Source organism: Vidua macroura, chromosome 10 (genome assembly GCF_024509145.1).
Source record: "Vidua macroura isolate BioBank_ID:100142 chromosome 10, ASM2450914v1, whole genome shotgun sequence".
Taxonomy (NCBI): Eukaryota; Metazoa; Chordata; class Aves; order Passeriformes; family Viduidae; genus Vidua; species Vidua macroura.
Window position 1 is genome coordinate 2,686,415 of NC_071580.1, and position 21,907 is coordinate 2,708,321.

At 41.6% G+C, this 21,907-nt stretch overlaps 1 protein-coding gene across 2 annotated transcripts in view; it reads right to left on the reverse strand.

The window, feature by feature from the left end:
• Nucleotides 1-9,211: 9,211 nt before the first annotated feature.
• Nucleotides 9,212-21,907, reverse strand: part of SI (sucrase-isomaltase) — a 42,294-nt gene continuing 29,598 nt past the window's right edge. The window contains exons 36-47 of one of the 2 annotated variants that reach the window (XM_053986141.1): nucleotides 21,059-21,197; nucleotides 17,225-17,358; nucleotides 16,644-16,678; nucleotides 16,436-16,552; nucleotides 15,115-15,263; nucleotides 14,521-14,605; nucleotides 14,370-14,426; nucleotides 13,612-13,736; nucleotides 13,314-13,402; nucleotides 12,066-12,115; nucleotides 10,686-10,850; nucleotides 9,212-9,532 (exon numbers count right to left, since the gene is read on the reverse strand). In XM_053986141.1, coding sequence (XP_053842116.1) covers nucleotides 9,470-9,532; nucleotides 10,686-10,850; nucleotides 12,066-12,115; nucleotides 13,314-13,402; nucleotides 13,612-13,736; nucleotides 14,370-14,426; nucleotides 14,521-14,605; nucleotides 15,115-15,263; nucleotides 16,436-16,552; nucleotides 16,644-16,678; nucleotides 17,225-17,358; nucleotides 21,059-21,197 — 1,208 coding nt within the window. In that variant the 3' untranslated portion in view covers nucleotides 9,212-9,469. Of the gene's footprint in view, nucleotides 9,537-10,680; nucleotides 10,851-12,065; nucleotides 12,116-13,313; nucleotides 13,403-13,611; nucleotides 13,737-14,369; nucleotides 14,427-14,520; nucleotides 14,606-15,114; nucleotides 15,264-16,435; nucleotides 16,553-16,643; nucleotides 16,679-17,224; nucleotides 17,359-21,058; nucleotides 21,198-21,907 lie in introns of both variants that reach the window. The other variant, XM_053986142.1, reaches the window with a different exon arrangement.

Sequence of the window (21,907 nt, forward strand, 5' to 3'; positions counted from 1 at the left end):
CCTGACAGGAGGGGACAGCCGGGGGGATTTGGGATCTTATCCCAGGGAACAGGGACAGGAGGAGAGGGAACGGCCTCGGGCTGGGCCAGGGCAGGCTCAGGGTGGAGATTTGGGAAAATTCCTTCATGAAGGGCTGTAAAGCATTGGAAGGGGCTGCTCAGGGCAGTGGTGGAGTCCCCATCCCTGGAATTGTCCAATCCCCATCCCTGGAATTGTCCAGTCCCCATCCCTGGAATTGTCCAGTCCCCATCTCTGGAATTGTCCAATCCCCATCCATGGAATTGTCCAGTCCCCATCTCTGGAATTGTCCAGTCCCCATCCCTGGAGTTGTCCAGTCCCCATCCCTGGAGTTGTTCAGAGGATCTGTGCACGTGGCACTCAGGGACAGCGTTCGGTGGGAGCCTGGCGGTGGTGCCGGGTCGTGGCTGGACCTGATGATTTTAAAAGTCTTTTCCAACATCACCAAGTCTAGAATTCCACGTTTTCCTGCCCCTGCTCTTCCAGTAGGATGGCAATAAACCTGGAATTGTCCCTGCAGGTGAAACCCCTGGGTCACCTTGTGCTGCGAGCTCGTTGTGTTCCATGGGCCCTGCTCAAATTAAATATTTGTAAGGTATAAATATTATAAAAGTAAAGTAAATAAGAACAGAAGTGTGGCCCTTGCAGGAGAGGCACTGAGGGACTCTCGTCGCTTTTTCTCTCCATGTAAAACATTTCTTGCTGCTGTTTGGTTGGAAAATTCTGTGGATTTGCTGCAGCACAATCACGTTTGCAGCTGTAGCAGATACTCAGTGCTACCTCTGGTGAGCACCTCAAGATGCTCCCATACTCATTTTGCACTAAGAACATCTGTAACATCTGTAACATGTTCTCATGCTCATTTTGTACTAAGAACATCTGTAACATCTGTAACATGTTCTCATTCTCATTTTGTACTAAGAACATCTGTAACATCTGTAACGTGTTCTCATGCTCATTTTGTAATAAGAACATCTGTAAAATGTTCTCATTCTCATTTTGTACTAAGTCCACAGCTGCTATTTTTACTTTTCCAGGATGCTGAAAACAACTGAGGGCTTTCAGGGGTTTTTTTAATATTAAAAAAAAAAAAATCAAAAATGTGTTTAAAAATTATAAAAAATCAGGCTGCAGGAAAATAAACCTTTATTTTGTCATCATTCTTGAAGGTAATTACCCAGATATTCAGAAAGTAGCGTTTTTAATCTTGTTATTGTACATGTGCTACTTTCCTTATTTTATTTTATTTTATTTTATTTTATTTTATTTTATTTTATTTTATTTTATTTTATTTTATTTTATTTTATTTTATTTTATTTTATTTATTATTGTATTTTATTATTTTATTTTATTTTATTTTGTTTTATTTTATTTTATATTTATTTTTAGATGTGGTCTTACATGCTACTTTATTGAGGGATTTCCTTTATTATTTAAAGTTATCTCAAAAAAATTAAGGAATATCCATCTACACAGGTGAACATATGTGAGTACAGGGCATGTAGATGAAGCATAAATATAAATAAAAACAAGTCTGAATAAAACCAATCTCTGAACGTGGTGACTTTTACAGAGTCTCCATAGCATGAAGATTCTATCCTTGAAAGATGCAGGAAATAATAATAAAATATGTTATATTTTATATTATACACATTACATATATATTTTTTTTTTCATTTACAAAGAAATGAAAGAAAAGAAAGAAGAAAAAAAATCAAAAAGTGTTTTTTTTTTTTTTGTCAGGCACCCAAATATTTTCCATTTGCATAATCAGTTCTGCAGGATATGGAAATTTATGTCTGCATATGTAAATATTTATCATAACAAACACATCCTCCATAGGTTGATGCTATAGATGAGTGTGAAGGCCACATTTCCAGCAGCTGAAAATATTTCCTCTCTCGGGTGCTCTTTCTACACCAGAACAACAAAAAAATAAAGTTCTGATTTATTCCTCAGTGTGGAACTTTGAATGCTGGAAATATATAACCTGAAATTGGACATTTTCACTGCGTTGTCATTATTTTAAAAGCTTCTTTTAGTTTTGCTCCCCCTTTATTTAAGGAAAAAAAAAAATTCATTTTGACCCATATATGCATTTGTATTCTCATAAATCTGCTTCATGGCATGGTGGGGAGTGAATTCCCTGTCTGACATGTAGAAGCAACAAATACAAAAATCTCACAGGAGTTATCTCACACAATGTGGAGAATTCCAGCTTTTGTTATTCCCTTGTGAGGAAATACTGAATAAAAGGAAAAACTGAATTTCTTCTGCAGAGCTCTAATGGAAGACTCAATGAGAAGTGCATTAAAATGCATTGTACGGGGCAAAAAGCCTGACCCAAAATTATTCTCATAAGATATTAATGAGTGGTTCTATTTTCTAGGTCCTGAGTATTTAAATCATGGAATTTCTGAAGTTGGGACTCAGAAAGGCTCTGGTGCATGGGACACTACCAGTGACAGCCTGGTGGCAACACTCACTTCTTCAATGGCAGGAAAGCAGAAAAAAAAGGTGAAGAAATAGCCAAAATTTCAGTTTGGGGAGAGTCAGCACAAGAAGGGCTGAAGTGATGTCCAGGAATGGGAATGTTGGGCTGAATGAAGATTTTGGGGTACAGAGGAGAAACAGCAAACCCTGAGAGACAGTCAGGATAATCTCTTGCTGGAAAAGAAATGGAAATTCTCTCCTGGTAGGTTTATCTGTGTAATTCCAGAGATTTCAGGGGTGACCTGCCTGACATAAATTCTGGGAAAATCCAGCTCCAAGGAATGATGAGGAAACGCAGAGGTGCTGCCGCTGCTCAGTGTAGGATTTGCTTTTTGCTGGTCTTGCTAAAAGCAGTTTTATTTCTCTGTGTCCCTAGGTAAGAAGATGTTTACTTTCCATCTGGGATATGACAGTGAAAGAAGTGGTGTGGGATGAAAGGATATTTCCAAAGAAAAAGGAAAAAAAAGGGAAAACCACCTTTGGATGTGCCCCAAACCTGAGGGTGACACAGGATTGATAATTCATTTAGGTTTGGGTAGTTTGAAATTATTTGGGGACAAGGGGATTGGTGAGAGTTTGTTTATCTGTGCACCCTGAGTGCAGAAATTCACTGCTCTCTTCAGAATTCATTTAGGAGCAAATATCACTAAGGAAGGTTTTTACCTGCATCACTCTGAAGCAACAAATCATTTCATGCAAGCACTTGAAACGAGTTAATTACATGATTTAGAACATTCTAAGTCATACTAAAAAATGAAAATTCAGACCATGACAAGATTTTTAATGGTAGTTTTTAAATTTATCCTGATTTTTTCTTTAATTTTTATTGTTTGTGCAACCACACATTCCCCCAGTGCTGAATTAAATTTAAGACTGTACAAACATCTTCATTATTGTATTCCAGATCTCTGTGGTGCTTACATTAAAAAACAAAAGAACAAAGTGAAGCCATCCTTGTGAACAAAAAAAAAAAAAAAAAGTTATTTCAGCAAAGAGAGAATTTTATTTTGATTTCTGAGGTTATGCAAGAGATCCAGAGAAGTGGGACAAGGATAACAAGGAGGGGATCGATATCCAGAGTTCAAAGGTAGGCAGCTGATCAAAGGTTAAATACAAGAAAAGAAATTATTCCATTCAAGTTAAATATAGGACATCGTAACCCAAATAGGTGCTTGGCTTCAATTAAAACCCTTGGAAGAGGTTTTTGTGCTGAGGGGAAGTTCTCAAAGTCAGGCAAACTTTGTTTTTCTTGCTTGGAAAGATGTGTGGGAAGGGATTAAGCTCTCCAAAGGATGGGATATCTCCATTTTCACTCCAAAATGGTTCTGGTTACAAAGGGCAGAACTGAGGAGATCCACTTGGGACTGCAGTGTGCAGAGGTGGCAGGGAAATATTTCCTGTTCTGTTGTGTTTTGGTTTGAAGAGACAGGTGTCTGTTTAGGGAAGGCAGGAGCCTGAAATGGAAAATGTAAACTCCCTCCCTCTGAATTATTATAATTTTGAAATTAAGGGGCTCTCAGGCAAAGATATGGGAGTAGGAATAACTGTTCTTTATTAGGAAAAAAAATAAAATTAAAATAAAAATGCAGTAGTACAAACCAGCACTGGCAGAGTCAGAGCAGGCCCTGGCAGCCTGTGGGTCAGGGTGGTGGCAGCAGTGCCATTCCATGGGGGCTCAGCCCTCCTGCAGTGCCAGCTGTGCTTCTGCTGGAGCAGGATCCTGGACAAGGCTGGAGTTTTCCTCTGGAGCTCCAGGGCTGGTGTGGATGGGCCTGGGCTCCCTCTGGGAATGCAGTGGGGCAGAAAGCTGCTCCTCTGGGAATGCAGTGGGGCAGAAAGCTGCTCCTCTGGGAATGCAGTGGGCAAAGGCTGCTGTGCTGTTCCCAAAGTCAGATTGTATCCAGGTAGGAATGCTTGGCTCCTCTCCTGGGCGGAGCCTCTCCCCATGGGATGATGGAATTTTCTCAGCCATGCAGGGACACTCACTGGCCATGAAGAGAAGATAATTAATAATTAATGGCCCATGAACAGGAGATATCTCCTGGAGGGAGGATTGGCTGTGGGAGAGATAAAGAAAAGTGCCCCATGAACAGCAGAGAACTGCCCCAGCTCTGACAGATGGGGATAGAATTCACGCCCAGCTAAACCTGAGACATAATGCAGAAATGGAATAGCAGAGCCTGGAAAAGCATTTTCTCCAGCCTGGTCACAGTTCAGAGCACTGAACAGAGCCAAAGATGGCAGGAAAAATGGGAAAGGGAGAGCTGAGGGGGCCAGGAGTGGAGTGGGAGAGGGATTTCATGAAAGGAGTTGGAAAATTGTGGAGGATGCAGGAGCTGCCTGGATGGAAAAAAACAAAATGCCCTTCCCAGCATCCCTGCGCTGGAGCATGGCTGGGAATATTGGGTAGCGCAGAGTGATTGGAAAGGTTGTATATGCAGAGCAGGAAATTCTGTTTTCTTTCATTATTGAACACGAGAGAAATGTGGGAGGAATTGTGTGGATCAAAACAGAGAGGAGAGGAGAGGAGAGGAGAGAGGAGAGGAGAGGAGAGGAGAGGAGAGGAGAGAGAGGAGAGGAGAGGAGAGGAGAGAGGAGAGGAGAGGAGAGGAGGAGAGGAGAGGAGAGGAGAGGAGAGGAGAGGAGAGGAGAGGAGAGGAGAGGAGAGGAGAGGAGAGGAGAGGAGAGGAGAGAGAGGAGAGGAGAGGAGAGGAGAGGAGAGGAGAGGAGAGGAGAGGAGAGGAGAGGAGAGGAGAGGAGAGGAGAGGAGAGGAGAGGAGAGGAGAGGAGAGGAGAGGAGAGGAGAGGAGAGGAGAGGAGAGGAGAGGAGAGGAGATTTTGTGGCTGTTGTCTTCAAGGGATGTCCAGAGTTGTGCTGTTCTGAGAAGTGTCAATACAGAGAACACTTATTAAATATTTATCTGACAGTGTAAACACTGATAAGAACTGCTTTTACTTTTTCATTAAAAATAATTAATATAATTAAATCTATTAGTGAAAGCAATAACAAGAGGTTGGACTTGAAGCAGAGCCCAATTCTTTGCAGACTTCTCTTTGCTAACTTAATTCAAACACATCCCAGTTTGTTACTCTCCAGTACATTCAAGTTCAGGAGAAAATAACACAGACCTGCCAAGTTCTGTCATTTTTAGGCAGCAGCTCTTTTGGATTCCACCCAAATCCAAAACTCCTCAGTCCTAGACTTTTATCCAGTTATCAAAAACAAGATCCCAATGCCAGGTTGGACGGGGCTTGGAGCACCCTGGGATAGTGGAAAGTGAAACAAAATGAGCTTTGAGTTCCCTCCCAGCCCAAGCCATTCCATGATTGTTTGAAAGCCAGCTGTGAGGATATTTTTATCCATGGAGGGCATTGGAAGCTGTTAGATCAGATCCTGGGCTCACCTGATTCAATTCCAGCTGCTGTGGCTGTGTCCTGGTGAGGTGGTTTGGATTTTGGAATATTTTCTCTTTTACACAGAAGATTCTTCCAGTTGTTCCCGTGCAAGCAAAGGAACCCACGGATCTGGAGGGATCCTCTTGATGAGATTCTTTGCTCTCCTCCAAGCCTGTGGTACTTTCAAGACTCAGTTAGTGGCAAATAATGTTTTTAAGAGGTAAGTTTTGGACATTCTGCCTAAATGTCATTTTATTTGCCTTTCCTGTACTGGTACTTGATGCAAATTTTATCCATTTTTTAAAAGAGCTGGGATATTTTAGTATATTTCAGCTGCTTTCTGGGCTCACCCTGAGTGTGGGATTTATATCAAGGGGAGGAAATGGGGCTCTCCATCCACCTGAAGTGATTAAAAGGGACCCACTGGTCAGGGGGCATTTCTGAGTCTCTTATTCCATAATTGTTATAATGTGCATAATGCCTCATATGCATTAAACATTCAACTGAAATGACTCTGAATGTGAGAGCAACCATATAATAAAGGGAAAAAAAAACTTATTTTACATAATAGAATGTAAAATATTAATAATGTAAGTGTATGTTTAAGTGTGTACAGTTAACCATGCAGTTATGAATCATATATGTAAATATAGCACTCACCAAATGTGTGTTTTAACCACTTAAACTTTCCACATTTGAAGTGCACTGCGCCAGGTTAATTTTTAACATTTTACTTGCAAATAATCATAATTCAAAAATTCATATTGCAATATATTTATGTTGGTAATTGAAAACACCACCAAGCTTGACTGACTCCTTGGAATCACAGGAGATTGATATTTCCAGGAAGTGTAAAGAGGAACTTCCAACTCTGCATCATTTGTCAAAGACTTCCTGGTTTAGCTGAGAAACCAGAAGTTCCTTAGCTGAGAGGACAGAAATCACAAAAGTGATTTTTTTGTGGGGAGGGGGAAAGGGGGAGGAAAAAGGGGAGGACAGAGGAAAGGAAAGGAAAGAAGGAAAGGAAAGGAAAGGGAAAGGAAAGGGAAAGGGAAAGGGAAAGGGAAAGGGAAAGGGAAAGGGAAAGGGAAAGGGAAAGGGAAAGGGAAAGGGAAAGGGAAAGGGAAAGGGAAAGGGAAAGGGAAGGGAAGGAAAGGGAAGGAAAGGAAAGGAAAGGAAGAAAGGAAAGGAAAGGAAAGGAAAGGAAAGGAAAGGAAAGGAAAGGAAAGGAAAGGAAAGGAAAGGAAAGGAAAGGAAAGGAAAGGAAAGGAAAGGAAAGGAAAGGGAAAAGGAAAGGAAAAGGAAAGGAACAAGGGGAAAGGAACAAGGGGAAAGGAGAAAGTGAAAATCCCCAAAGCTGCCAAACCCTCTCTTTTCCCACAGCCCACCACGCTCCAGCTGTGCTGCCAGATGTTGCCATCCAGCTGCTCCTTCCAGCTCCAAGGAAAAATCTAATTACCTGTGCATTTCTGGCAGCTTCATTAGAACAAGCACAGCCAAGTGTGACGTGGTTTTATCTTTTCCATGAGTGGAATTGTAATTCCAGGGCCATCCGTGGCCCTTTAGTGCAGCAATATCTGCTCCTGTTCTACTCCATCCAGTCTCTCCCAAAATTTGGATCCAGGAGGAGCCTTTTCCGTGCAGAGATCATTTGGGAGCCCTTTGGAATGACACTGATGTGATTTTCCATCATTTCCTGCCCACATCAATTAGTGGTGGTTTCCCTCTAAGCTGCCACAAGTGGGCATTTCTCTTCAGCTGCTCCCAAACCTCAAGAATTCCAGCAAAATTCCAAGAGTTCCAGAAAATGAAGCTCAGAAAAAAGATTTGGAATGAAGAACTTTGTGGCTCTGAGGGAAGACTTTTTTGTCTTCAGTGAGAGGATTTTCTGGTGGGATGTACAGCCAAACCTCTGGGTCTATGAGGAGTGGGAGAGCTAAAAAATCCCATCCCAGCACAAGCAGGATGTGGAATTCTGTTGGAAACTCCCCCACGGCTCAGGATGAAGGATTTTCGTGGGATTTCCTGCAGTGGGACACGTTGGGGCTGGATCCAGGGTCTCTGTGGGGTGGGACAGACTCCAAGGGGGCAATCCCTGGGGAGGCCAAGAGAGTTTGAAGCTGGGATTTCTCAGCCTGGGTGAGTTCTTCAGGAATTCTTACCCTGGGGACTCAGTAAAACCTTCCCTTGGGCTGAAACATGAGATTCAGTTGATGTGCTGGGACTCTGAACACGATAAAACAGAAAAGAACGAGCTTCCCCAAATAAATAAGGAAATATTGGGCTTTTGGAAGGGTCTCAAAGCTGAAAAAAAGACAAGAACAAGGTTTCCCAAATGAATAAGGAAGTTTTGTTTTTTTTTTAGAAGGGTCTCAAAGCTGAAAAAAAAAAAAAAAGCCAATAACAAGGTTCCCCAAATAAATAAAGAAAAACTGGTTTTTTGAAAGCCTTTGGCTGTCCCTGATGTTTCCAATGTCTGATGAGAGGGTGCAATGGTGGGGCAAAGGGAGAGGGCTGAAGGTTCTCTACCCCTCACCCCTCTCTGCAGCAAAGAGACACATCTGCATCAGCTCCATGAGAAACAGGGAAGTTTTATTTGTCAGAATATAAAGGATAAAATTACTCCTAAATGTACATTTTCTTTGCCAGCTTCATTTTCATTTCACAGTGAAATTTCAATAATTTCACCCCAATAATTGCATTAATCCACCTATGAGATGTTGGTTATTGAGTTTTGTACCCCAGAATTTGAAAGCAAAGAGCAATCCTTGAAATGAATGTAAAGCACAGGCAAGGGAGATTGCCACTACCTCCTGCAGCATTTATTCCCAACAAATTTAATTGTAAATATGATTTCTCAGTCTCTTTAGTTCATATTCTGCACTCCTGGGATTAAAAGAGGCTTTAATGTGAATTTTTATTATGGTAAACACACAACAACAGCATTTCCTTCAGTGAAATAAACTTAATTAAACTTAAAATTTCAGGTTTATTTTTACAACTTCAGGTTAAAACACAGGTCACACAAATCTGGCTGAAGTTATCCAACCCTCCCCCCCCCAACTTCAAATTATTTTTTCAAGTATCAGAATATTTTATAGACCAACATCTTGAAAAACATTATTTCACCCTAAATCAGTCACCTGGAAACATTTGCTTCTGCTTTATCTGGCCTTAAATTCTCCATAATTATGACCTGCATGGGTGTAATTAAAATTAGGATGGAAGTTAAATATAGGCACAACTACAGCTTCAAGTCCACTTTGGTAACATCATCTGCATCTTTTTTACAAAATTGATCAGATATGAAGTCAGAGAAGAAGTCTACTCTGAAAAAACAGAGTTTTTCCCTTCAGATCTCACTTTGAAAGATGAATTTTATCCTGAAGTGGCACTGCTGGCTCGTGGCTTTGTACACAAAATACCTGCCTGTGAACTGACTGTGCTGCTGTGTTGGTGAGGGAAAAAGCATCCCAAGGTGACAAAAAAGCACTTGGAAAATTGAAAAATGGTTTTAAAAGTAGAAGAAAATGCAGAGGCGTGGCCGATTTCCTTTTCCTTCCTAGCTCCATTGCAGGGTGTAGTTCTGGCCCAGTTTCAGCTGGAGATTGGTGATTTGCAGGATCTGGGTATAAAACACACAAAATTCACATTTAGTCACTGAGCCCTAAAGATCCACGGTGTTTTCTGTGTTCCAGGGGGAAACTGGCTTCTCATTTTAAACTGCAAGAATTTATTCCACTTTTTTTTTTTTTTTTTTTTAATTTTACATTTGTGTTGATGTCACTACAAACACAGTTTAACCAGCACAGGTTTGGAAGTCTGACCATGACTCTCTGATCCCTCCCTTCATCCACGGGCTCCTCTAGAGCTGAGGTTCCTTTTGTTTTAAAAATAAAGGAATTTTTTAAAGTAGAAAAACTTGGAATGCATTGCAATTCAACACTGCATATGATTTTTTTCCCAACAAAATTCAACAGAGAAGCTTTTTCTCCTGTCGCATCTCCCAGGTTGCAAGGAAGCTGTTCAGGAAAAAAAATCCTCTGCCAAAAGTGGCATTAAATGGTGTTAAAGAACCATTACCTGATGGCAGCTTGTGCCTCTTTCTGAAATATGGTTTATTTTAAATATGGTAAATATATGTGTATTTTAATATGCTAAATAGATGCATATTTAAATATGGCAAATATTTTAAATGTACAAATATAACATGTCAAATATGTTAAATATATAGATATTTTAAATATGGTAAGCATACAAATATTTCAATAGGGTAAATATATTTTAAACAGGCTAATATAAAAATTTTAAATATGCCAAATATATATGTTTAAAATATGGTAAGTAGAAATATTTGTCATTTGGTAAGTATATGAATATTTAAATATGCAAAATATATAAATATTTTAGAATGCTAAATATACATATATTTTAAATATGGTAAGCAAAATATTTTAAATATGGTAAATATATAAATATTTTAAATAAGCTAATATAAAAGTTTAAAATATGCTAAATATATATCTTTAAATATGGTAAGTAAATATAGTTTAAATATGGAAAATATAGAATTATTTTAATATTATAAGTAAAATATTTTAAATATGGTAAATATATAATTATTTTAATGTGATAAGTAAAATATTTTAAATATGGTAAATATGTAAATATTTTAAATCTGGTAAATATCTAAGTATTTTAAATCTGGTATCACAGCTGAATCTCCACAGGTTTAAGAGCACAAATGCGGGTTTTTAACCCTTCAAGCGGCATCTCACCTTGTTTTTATAGATCACTTTGTGGTTTGATGGGGTTGCCACCCCGTTGTGTGCCACTGTCACCTGAGTGACATTGCTGGGCACCCCCAGGACTTTGATGTCAGTGAACATCAGGTTGTTTGGGTCCGTGTAATTCTGATGTGTGACGGTGATCTCCAGAACATTCTGGAAGCAAGAGGCAAAAGGCAAATGTCAGAGGCTGGGATTAGGCTGGAACAAATCCAGAGCAGCTGTGGCTGCCCCTGGGTCCCTGGCAGTGCCCAAGGGCAGCCTCAGAGCAGCCTGGGACAGTGAAAGGTGTCCCTGCCATGGAATGAGGTGATTTTTATGTCCCTCCCAACCCAAACCATTCTCTAATTCTGTGAAGTCCACTTTTCATTTGGTGTCCTCACTCTGGGTTTGTTGTTTTGTTTTTTTTTTTTTTTTACTGAAAGCTTTTCTCCACTTTGTTCACCTGGCCAAATCCTGGGCTCTGCTGTGCTTTAATTGCCACTCAGCCGATTGATATGAGGAGTGAAGAACAAGAAATTCTCAACCACCTGGATGGGCAGCAAGAGCTGCAGGACAAAGCCCTCCTTCCCTGCCCTGTGTCACCTTCCAGGTGCTGTGAGAGCTGCTCCAGGCTCTTCTCCTCCTGCTTTTTGCTCTCCCACAACAGCTCCTGCCTCCCATCCCCTCTCTCAGCACTCACAGGCCCCCCCTCATTCAGTTACTGTGAGTTTAAGTAGATTTTGGATTTCTTTAGGATGTGCCCAAAGGTGCTGTGACATAATTCCACGTATTTAGTGCTCAGAGGGTGAGTGTTTCTCATTGTTGGTTGATTCAAGACCTCTTTAATTAGGCTTTTCCTTAGCGAGTTTTTGTAAGAGCAGGGAAAGGTGCTTTTATTTTATAATCTCCTTGCAACTGCAAATATTGAGTGTTAGCAAAACAAACTCCCTTCCTTAGCAATTAACACCCTTTTATTTGACAAAGACACAATTAGATGAGAAGAAAGAACAGTGTGGATAAAATTAGAAGACATTGTGGCACACTGGAAAATAATGAAATAAGAAAGTGTGTTTTCTCCTACAATAGAAAGAGCTTTTCTTTTAAGCCAAAAGTCCCTGTAATTAGAGCCTAATTCATTTCCAGATATTCCACTGGTTATGGAAATGAAATCTGACAATTGTACTTAACAATACCCTTCAGATTCACTCCTAAATTCATTCTTAACACAATTTAATCACATTTCTTGTAGCCTAATCATCTGTGAGCACAATTTAATGTGAGGCTGGGATATGTAGACATTAGGAAGACCCAAATCAAAATACCCACACTTAAAAATACAAAAAAGTCACTTGAAGTGACTATTAAATAAATACGAGCTAATGTGATTACCTGCTTAGCAGAAAATGATGTCAGCAGGTAAACACCATCTTCATATGCATCTGTTAAAAAGAAAGAATGAAAGAAATTGAATAAAATGTCTTTGCTAGACAGCTTATTTAACACATTATCAAAATTTCTGCTCAAGGATTGTGTCCACAGACAGCTTACAAATCCAAGGGATCTATATGGAAGTAAATAAAGAGAAGTTGTGCATTTCCAGAAGATGAATGCCATTATACATAAAATACTTTCAGTGTATATAAAGCTGAAATGAGGCTAAAAGGAGAATATTTTAGGGGTAAGATATAAAAGCAGGCAAAGGAGCAGCACTAGGGAGATCAGGGGAGTTTAGATGAGGAGCAAAATGTTTCTGTTTCTCACTGAAGAGTCATTTCCCACATCCCCCTCCATTCCCAGGTGACACCTGACGGTGGTGGGGCTGCTGCCTCTCTGAAGTCACTGCTGGTGTTTCCCCAGCTGTGATTCAGCTGTCACTGCCCTCAGAGCAGTGCTGATCTCTGGGCACTGGGGCTCCTGTCCTGCCTTCCCACACTCCTGGGAGATGCTCCTCGTGATCCGCGATAAATTCTATTTATATCCCATTTATATTCCATTTATCATCAGCTTTCCCTAAACGTGGCCACCCCTTCTGGATTCCAGGGCTGGCAGTGGGTGTGAAGCACCTCCAGATCCACATCCTGGCCTCCCTCAGGTCACTGTGCAAAGCACATTTCCTGCACTCTGGGTGGGAGGAGAATTGACAGCTCAGGGTCTCTTACCTGCAGACAATTTAAATTTAGCCACGTTGAGGAAATTAGTGCGAGCTCTCATGTGATCTGTGGTTATGGTTCCCACAGGTTTGAGGAGGAATCTTTGTTACCTGCCTTTCCTCAGGCCCGGGGCACGATTTCATTTATACAACATATTAATTGTGTAAATCACAGCGTCGTGTGGCTTCAGTCAGGAGGAGTCATGTTTCTGTAAGGTTGGTCTGCAGGTTTCATTTCAGTTTTGCCTCTGAAGGCGAGTTCAGATCTGTCCCCCAGAAATGGCCTTGGCCAAGCCCATCCCTTCCCTCTGCTCCTCCTCAGACACCCCAGAGTCTGTTCCATCTCTCCCCAGTTTGCACCCTTGGGTTTGGTTTTGTCTGCTTGAATTTGGGCTTTGAATGTCCCCAGGGATGGAGGCTCACTTGGCATTACCCAGCCAAGCAAAAAAAGAAAAGGGTTTTAGGAAGGGAAGAAGCCCTGGACGTACTGATGCGAACACCATCATCCCAATACAGTTGTCCTCCTGCAAGCAGATTATCATCCAGGGCCACCGTCAGTCCCATCGGGTTTTTCCGGCTGTGGAAAACACAATTTTCTCTCAATTTCCTCAGCTAATCACATTCCATATTCCCCAAATGGTAATTTCTTTCCAGAAAAGTCATGTACCACACAACTGACCTCCCACAGCCATCTTCCCATCCCGTGCTGCTAAAGACCATTAGGGAAAAGAATCCAAAAAAACACCAAAAAGCCAAATTAAATTTAAATTTTTCACTTCTTCCTACCTGAAAGCAGTTGTCCTAGCAGGTCTTTGCCAGGGCAGGATGTATCCACCTCGGATGTGCAGGTTGATGTGCTCCAAAGGTGCTGATAAATTTTGGAATTTTTTCCTAAAGCCAGTATCTAAGTCCTGTGTACAAAAAAAAAAAAAAAAAAAAAAAAAAAAAAAAAAAAAAAAAGAAGAAGAATTTTTACAGGGTTTTCCTTCAGAATTAAATGATAATATTTCTCTAAACAGGTTAATTAGGAGTTGTTACTGCAGGAGTAACTATTAAGAGAAACCCTGAAATTTTGGTTCTGTAGAAGCCTGGCCTGGCCATGGGTGATGGCAGCTGAACCAAAGGGGCCAAGTGGATGAAACACAAACCTGTGATTAATGGAGGGAGTTTGATCCTGCTCTTCCTCTTTCCAAATCCTTTATTATTTTCCGGGAAAAATTATGCAGCTAAACCTGTTTTTTTTCTTTCTTTATTAGAGCATTCCGTTACAAAAACCTTCTGTGTATCTTTTGAGGGTTACAAAAAGTGAAAAGAATTCTAAATGAAAGGTATTACTTCACCTTTTCATTTATCGTAATTCTGGTCATGTTATTATACATTATTATAAAGGAATCAAGGATTTTTATTATTTCTTCTTATGTTTCTAAAAACTTATATTAAATGCAAATTAGGTAGGAGAGTGGTCCCACCTCCCTGCCACGCTCAGCACTGTGAAAAGACAGAAAATATAAGTTTTAAAATACAATTTTTTTAGGATGACTTACCGTGTGGTAATCATACCAGCGGGCATCGGGGAAATAAGCGATCACACTCCGATCATTCTGCAATTTAACACACAAATTTTAGGCACCTCAGATCAAAAAGCGAAGCTTAGTTAAACTGACTTTTAGTAATAAATAAGCTTTAAAAGCTCACCTCTTGCAGCACAGGGCTGATGAGCAGGGCAGGACCCCAGAGGAACTGCTTGTCGATATCCCACGTGGTCTTGTCTCCCACAAACCTGTCAGGATGAGAGAGCCAGAGCTGAGCTTTCCCAAAGAGCTCCTCCCTGAAGACCCTTCTGTCAGTCATTTCACCTACTCTTTCTAGTACCTGTCTGCTCGTTATTGCTGTTAATAATTCAGAGATCAATTAGTGGTTGCACAGAGATCCTGGTGTGACACTCATTAGGGAAATGCAAGTTAGTGCTGAGCTTTAGGGGTTTTGGTCCTTTTCTTTGCTTTTGCTTTTCAGTACGTTGGGACAACAAAACTCTGAAGGCCTAATGCTTATTATTTACAACAATAAAATCTTGGACTGACTGGGACAGACTTTTTAATTCGTTTTCTGAGCTTCTTTATAAAAAGCAAATGATATGCAAAAAACTCCGTTTTTCCCAGCCAAGACTTGGCTTTTTTTTTTTAATTGAAGGGGGAAATGCTGTAACAAAGAGAGAGCTCTGTTAGGGGGTCACAACTAGTGGAGTTTTCTGGGAATTTTTGGTGAGGAGAGCTGGGGAATTGCACTTACTCGTGGAGAACGGGGCGGATCACGGTGCTGCCGTGGGCGTGGGCGTCGTACAGCAAGGTGTAGAGATAAGGTAACAGGGTGTATCTTATGCTCAGCACGTCCCTGGACATCTCTTTAAATTTGTCATCCCAGGAAGCAGGATCTTGCCTCTGAAAGAGAAGAGAGTGTTGTTAGAGAAGCTGGGTTAGACTGCGTGACAAAGCTAAAAAAACCAAATCCACGCAGCAAAACAAACCAAGGAAATTTCTCCTCTGAAGCAGAGCATCTTCATTTATTTATTCTTCACCTCAGGAGCAAGTGAAAACTGTGGCTGTCACTGTCAGCCCCAGGAGGGGAACTAGAAAGAGGAAAGGTGATAAAAACTCAGGGGAAACAGTAAAAATGTTTAATGCAAAGTGTCCCCAAGGCGTGACACCTCCCAGGGTACATCATCCCTCAGCCCTCTGCTCCAGCAAGAGTCCGAGGCACCAAGGACTGGTGTCAGGAGAGCCTCAAGTCTTTATTAAATGTATGGAACAATACCTTGGCAAATTGGGTAAGACTGGAAGCCCCAGGATAACCCTGAATCTGCATTTTGAAGGCTTTCAGGGCCCGTGGAAGGTGTGTGCTGTGAGATAAAGCAGCCGGCTTTGAAAAGGAGACTTTAATCCATTCGATATTTGCCATCTAAATAGCTCCACTCCGCTAGACCTGAAGCTTTCCCTGGAACACAAGTGCTGTTTCCCTTTTCTTCATTTTCCCAGTTATCTTGTTTTACAGCTTTCTCCACTCCAGTCCTTAGCCTACATTTAGGCAATTATTTCCCTTTCCTTGCAGCAGAAATACAATATCTGATGGTGGCAAACATGCAGAGCACAGAAGTTCCTGAGTCTCACTCCAGCATCTTATTACACTGCCCCATTTTCTCATTTGTTGTGTAATTATGGGCAATTAGGGCTGAGAGCACCGAGGTCAGTTCTGTTTCTTGAAGTGTGTTTGCCATAAAATCTCCATTTTAGCCCTGCTGTAGCTCATTGGAGGGGAAAATATGTAGAGTTTGATTCAGTGAAAGCAAAGTTAGAAGGGGCTTCCTTCAAGTGTCCAGATCCCAGGGCAGCCCCTCTGGGGGTACAAAACCTCCCAGGTGATGGGGAGGCTCACAGCAGAGCCAGCATAGAAACAATGACAGTTTTCATTTGATAAAGAGCCAAAAATGTTCTGTTCTTCTCCATTTTACTTGGAATGTACTTTTTTTTTTTTTTTTGTGCCTTATTCGGGCTGGTTCTGCCTGTGTGTTGCAAAGGCCCAGCTGCTAAGAACTATTTAAAAAATTGCAACTCACCCGTGTTCCTTTCTCGTTGTGATTCCTCGAATAAGGGTAAAATGCACCCAGCTGCATCCAGCGGATACACATCTCATACTGCGCGTCTTTGAAGAAGCCACAGATATCAGCTCCTGTCTGAAATTTTCAGAATAACCCAAATGGAAAACTGTATTATCGTGTACAGCATCACGGTAATTAAATAGAAGTTAATAACTCATTAGCTTACATAAGATATTCCAAAGAGACTGAACTCCATCATGCCTGAAAAGAGAAATAAATTGGAGTTACTCGCTGTGTTTTTTTACTTTATGGTTACATAGGCAGTGTTTATTACACTACTGAATCAGAAGAGAAAAAAACAAATACAAGCCCCACAATTTCTCTAACATGTTGTGTTTTCCTGCTATAGAAGGAGATGGAATGTGGGTGGACAGGAGCAAAGGAAAAAAAAAAAAAAAAATGAGTAGCAGGACACAGGGCATGGAAAGGCCTGGTCCCGAGGGAGTTAAAGGAGTTCCCAGCACCTGGTACGGAAGGAAGTAAGAAGAAAAAGTGAAAAAGGAATTGATCACAAATTCTGGTTGCTGACCCAGGTTTTTTTTTCAGCTGAAAAATCACAGGAATACAAAAAGGAGGTGAAGGAGAAGCAAAGCCAGGTTGGATAGTGCTTGGAGGAGCCTGGTGTGTGGACGGTGTCCCTGCCAGGGCAGAGGCAGAACTGGATTTAAGGCTTTAAGGTCCTTCCCAACCCAAACCATCCCACAACTGGGTGATGCCAGGCATGCAGACCCTTTCCCTGGCACGTACCAATAATGGATTTGTGCAGCTGGTCCCAGGCTGCCGTGTTGTCCCCCAGCCAGTGCCCCACCCATCTCCCGCTGCTGGGGTACGTGGAGCGGCTGATGATGATCCCGCGCTCCTTGGTGGCGCCTTGCAAAGCCCTGCGTTGGGAACAGGCACAGAGACAAGTTGCAGGAGAAACACTGCACGAGAGTTTAGTGCAGAAGAGCCTCTGAAAAGAAATATTTGGGTTTGTATTGTCCTAGGGAAGGGCTACATCGTGTACATCCAGTCCGTTCGTGCTTTTTATGGCGATTCAGTCTGATCCAGACACAGTCCCAGCAAAGCTGGCCAACCTGCAGCTGCAGAAACAACTGGTAAATATGAGGGATTAAAAAGGAGTTTTCCAGCTCAGGCTAACTCCTCTGTGGGAAGATAGGAATGTGACAAAACTTTTCTAAACCCATTTTCTAAGGGCTCCACAACGTGTGCGAGGGCACGTCATTCCTTTCTTAAAGTACCCAAAGAGTTGAAGCAACAGTTGGAAATAATTTAGCAAAAATCAAACCAAAAGGCTCCCAAGAATGAAAACAGAGGTAGCAGGAATATTGGATAAGTTTAGCTGACTAAAAGGTGCTGAAATAAAAAACAAAAACAAAAAAAAAAAAAAAAAAAAAAAAAAAAAAAAAAAAAAAAAAAAAGTCAGGGATTTTTAGTCACTTCTGAAAGACCAAGGTGACAGGATATCAATATGAATATTAGTCAGAAAATCACCCTGATTAAATCCCACTGCTCTCCAGTGTGAGAGCCCCATAACTGCCTAAACTGCTGCTTCAAAAAGGCACTATTTGCTTATTTTTCTATAGGATTTGCAGCTTCAGTGACACCATAATTACAGCAAAGATACACAAGTCACTTAAATTACCACAGCAATTAAACCAGATTAACGTGCCACAATTATTTCCTCCAAGACAAACAGTAACTTTCCTAGGATCCTTTATTCCTTTGTAACATATTGTCCAACACTTTAGTTCTCTGCTTGCTTTCCCTGTGTCAATAATGCTTTGGAAGTGGCAGCTAAAATCTCAAAAGTGAAGGCAGCGAATGTCACATGTAGAATTGCTCAGGGATGAGCAGGACCTGAGTGTTCTGTGCCTGGAGCTTCAGGCCTGCAGCTCTGTAGCTCTATCCATGAAAAATAATTATTCAGGTCACAAAGGCTGCATTTACCTCCAAACAGTTCCTGTGTTCACTAATAAGGACTCTGGCTATGCAGAAACCTCATTACAAAAGAACAGCATCAAGGCAATATCCCCACGTTCCTGTGTCTAATGGATGGAGGACTGAAATGACACCAGGTTACATAAAATACTGATGCTCACTTTTCAGTTACAGTCTTTTGTGAGTTTTGTGTGCAAATAATCTTTCTGTTTGGATGGTTTAGTATCAAAATAAATTATTGCATTTCTTCAGTTTCACAAGTACCCCTTCAGTTACTGCCAAAAAATGAATTTGGGACCCAAATATATGTGTGTATATATATATTTTGTAGATAACATTTGCTATAAATTTCCAGTGTGAGCGTGTCTGTGTGATCTGTGAGATTTATTGTGGTGATTTCTGCTGCAGTGCCTCGCAAAAGAGAGGAGAATATTTCAGTTCATATTTAAAACACAGAAACGATGGCAATATTCCTTTTCCTATCAAATTCCTGTCTACTCCTCTGGGTGTGCAGAGCAAGGTTTTGGCAGGAGTGGCTCCAGTGAGAAACTTCTGGAGTTTCCTCATTTCTGATGGAGCCAAGAGGGACCTGCCCCTGGCCAAGCCCATCAGCAGCGCTGAGTGACTTTGGGATAACAGGAACAAGAAAGGGAAAATGTAGCTCCCAACAGCAAGTGGAGCTGGAGAGAGGGGTGGGAGCCCTGCAGACCCCCAGGTCAGTGCAGAAGGGTCAGGAGATGCTCCAGGCTCTGGAGCTGGGGTTTCCCTGCAGCAGAGGGAGCTCCACGAGGGAGCACAGATCCACCTGCAGCCCCTGGAGGAGCCCACACCTGAGCAGGGGGATGCCCAAAGGAAGTTGTGATCCCTTGGGATGCCTGTGCTGGAGCTGGATCCTGGCAGGAAGCTGTGGAGCCCTGGAGAGAGGAGGAGGGGAAGAGAGGGGGGAGGAAAGAGCAGCAGAGACAGCGTGTGATGGACCAACTGCAACCCCTGCTCCGGGTCCTCTGCCTCTGCCGGGGAGCAGGTAGAAAATAAGGAATGAATTAGGAAAAAAGTGAAGACTTGGGGGAATTAAGATTTGGTTTTAATTGTCTTTATCTTCTCTGATTTGATTGTAAGTACATCCCTGACAGTAATTGGTGAGTGGTCTCTCCCTGTCCTTATCTCAATCCATGAATCTTTATAGTTTCTCTCCACTTCTCAGCTGAGGAGGGGAGAGTTGGAGGGGCTTTGGTGGGCACCTGGAGCTCAGCCAGGGCCCAACCCACCACATTTTGTGATAGCCCAAATCCCATCAGACTGGGCTGACAGCACGGGGATCAGACATTCCCTCCTGTCCTGGCAGCAATTTCACCCATGCCTTGACTGGCAGGGCTGCCCTGGCACGCTGCCAGCGGAGCATCCTCTCACAAATCCAAACTGCCCTGATATTTCCTCTCTTTATGGGAATATCAAAGTTACCAAGGGCTTTAAGGTCGTTAAGAGCTGTCCAGAAAATCTGCTCCTTGCTCAGTGGCTGAATTGTAAATGAAAGATCCAGCTCCATTATCTAAAGCGTTATCTAAAGCAGGCTGGGGACAATTCAGAGGGACAGATAATGATATTGGCCTTGGAGCTGGGAAAAGAAATGCTTCAAAGTAAAGCTTTGCCCTCACACTTTGCATTTTAAAACCATTCCCCCCTTTTCACTTCATTTTAGAGAACAGAATCGAGCCCTTCTGAAATTCATACAATTGACAATCTGTCTTCATTTTGCCCCACTGGATGTGAAGTGTGAGGAAAAGCAGAGTAAACCAGGCAAGCCCAGCAACACCCAGAAGTAATAAGTACATGATGTTTTCATTACGTAATCACGTGCAGAAGGGATTTATTGCAGTGGAACCACGGGAGCACAGCCTCAGCTCAGCCCTGCCCAGACCCCTCCTCACCTTCTCCTGTGGCTCTGCTCCCACCACCCTCCCTGCACCACAGGGGAGATCCCTGACTGGAATAACTCCAGCAGCTGCCCAGCTCTTGGAGCATCCAACTCTGCTTGGAGCTGGATTGAAAAACCAGATTGGTCAGAGTGAACAGAAAGATCACTCAGGCATCTTAAATTAACCAGAGGAAGTTTTGGTCATAGGAATGTAGAGATGGAACATCCATTTGGAATGATACCTTTGGTTTTAAGTTTTTCTGTTCTGCTTTGGTGTGCAGCTTTAGCTTTATATTAACAATTTACTAGTAACAATTTACTAGGATCTTTTCACAGGGTGCTGAAGACAAACAATCCTATTCTAGCTGGAGACTCAAGGACAATCTCTCCAAACTTCAGGCCCAAAGCACGAACAGCATGAGGAGGGCGGGCAAGCAAGCAAGGAGGATGAAACTTCATCATTTGAAGCTATTAATTAACTCCGATATGAAAATGGACTAAAACTTATAAAAATGTCAGATCTCATGACCAATCTCTCTTTTGCTCCCATCTTGGAGCCATCTGGGCAGAGCCATGGCTGTGGCTCTGCTCCTGCCAGGGTGTGGCCTTTGAAGGCACTTCAGTAAATATCCACTTTATTCCTCTTAACTCATCTAGCCTCTGCTCCAGCTACTTGAGGCATCAGAACATATCCTGGAGGCAGCATGGAACATGCAAAAACTTACTCCAGGCTGGGTCTGGATTGGGACCATCCATAAAGGCTGTGGACATCGAAGTGTCTGGCTGCGGTCCCATCTGGGAGGTAGTGCAGACCTTCCATGCACGGAGTTTTGTATATTAATCCTGTTGACCTATATCCCAAATCTTGTGGAAAGGGAAGAAATATTGTTATTAATATTCATGTATCAATCATTTTTCTTAATTTTCATAATCTGTTAAGCATTCAGTCTCTTTATACTGTCACTTATTTATTTATAATTACAAAAATAGCATTTTCAGAATGGAAAATTTCCCATATTCCTATGCAGGTATCTGAGCCTGTGAATGTTTTAATAGTCCAGTTTCAGATGCTCTTACTACAGAGGCTCGAAGAATAAACAGAGTATATCAGAAAATATTTCCAATCTTTTTGAACACTGTCACACTAATCGCATAAACAGAAAAACAGATGTGGGGGGAATATTAATTTCCTGGAAATTCCTGAGAAACCACTCATGAAACATGAATACAACAGTAAGCAGTGAGAGTATGCTAATAAACCATTAATAAATAATTCCTAATTAGTACTACTTTACACCAGTACTTCAGGAAAGCTGAGCTAAGAATGCGAAGCATTTCAAGCATTTGACAGCTCACATAAATGGTAATGAGAGGAGACACATGGATATTTTCTAAATATTTAATTAATTGCATTATTCATCTGAGAAAAGTGCAAAACAGAGAGCTTAATTCTCTGCCATGCCTCAAGCAAAGCACTTAGACACAAAATAGGGACCAAAATCTATATGCAGTGAGGAGCTGGAAAGAATTTTATTTTCACAAAGTGCTGCACAGCTCTTGCTGCTGAAATATCT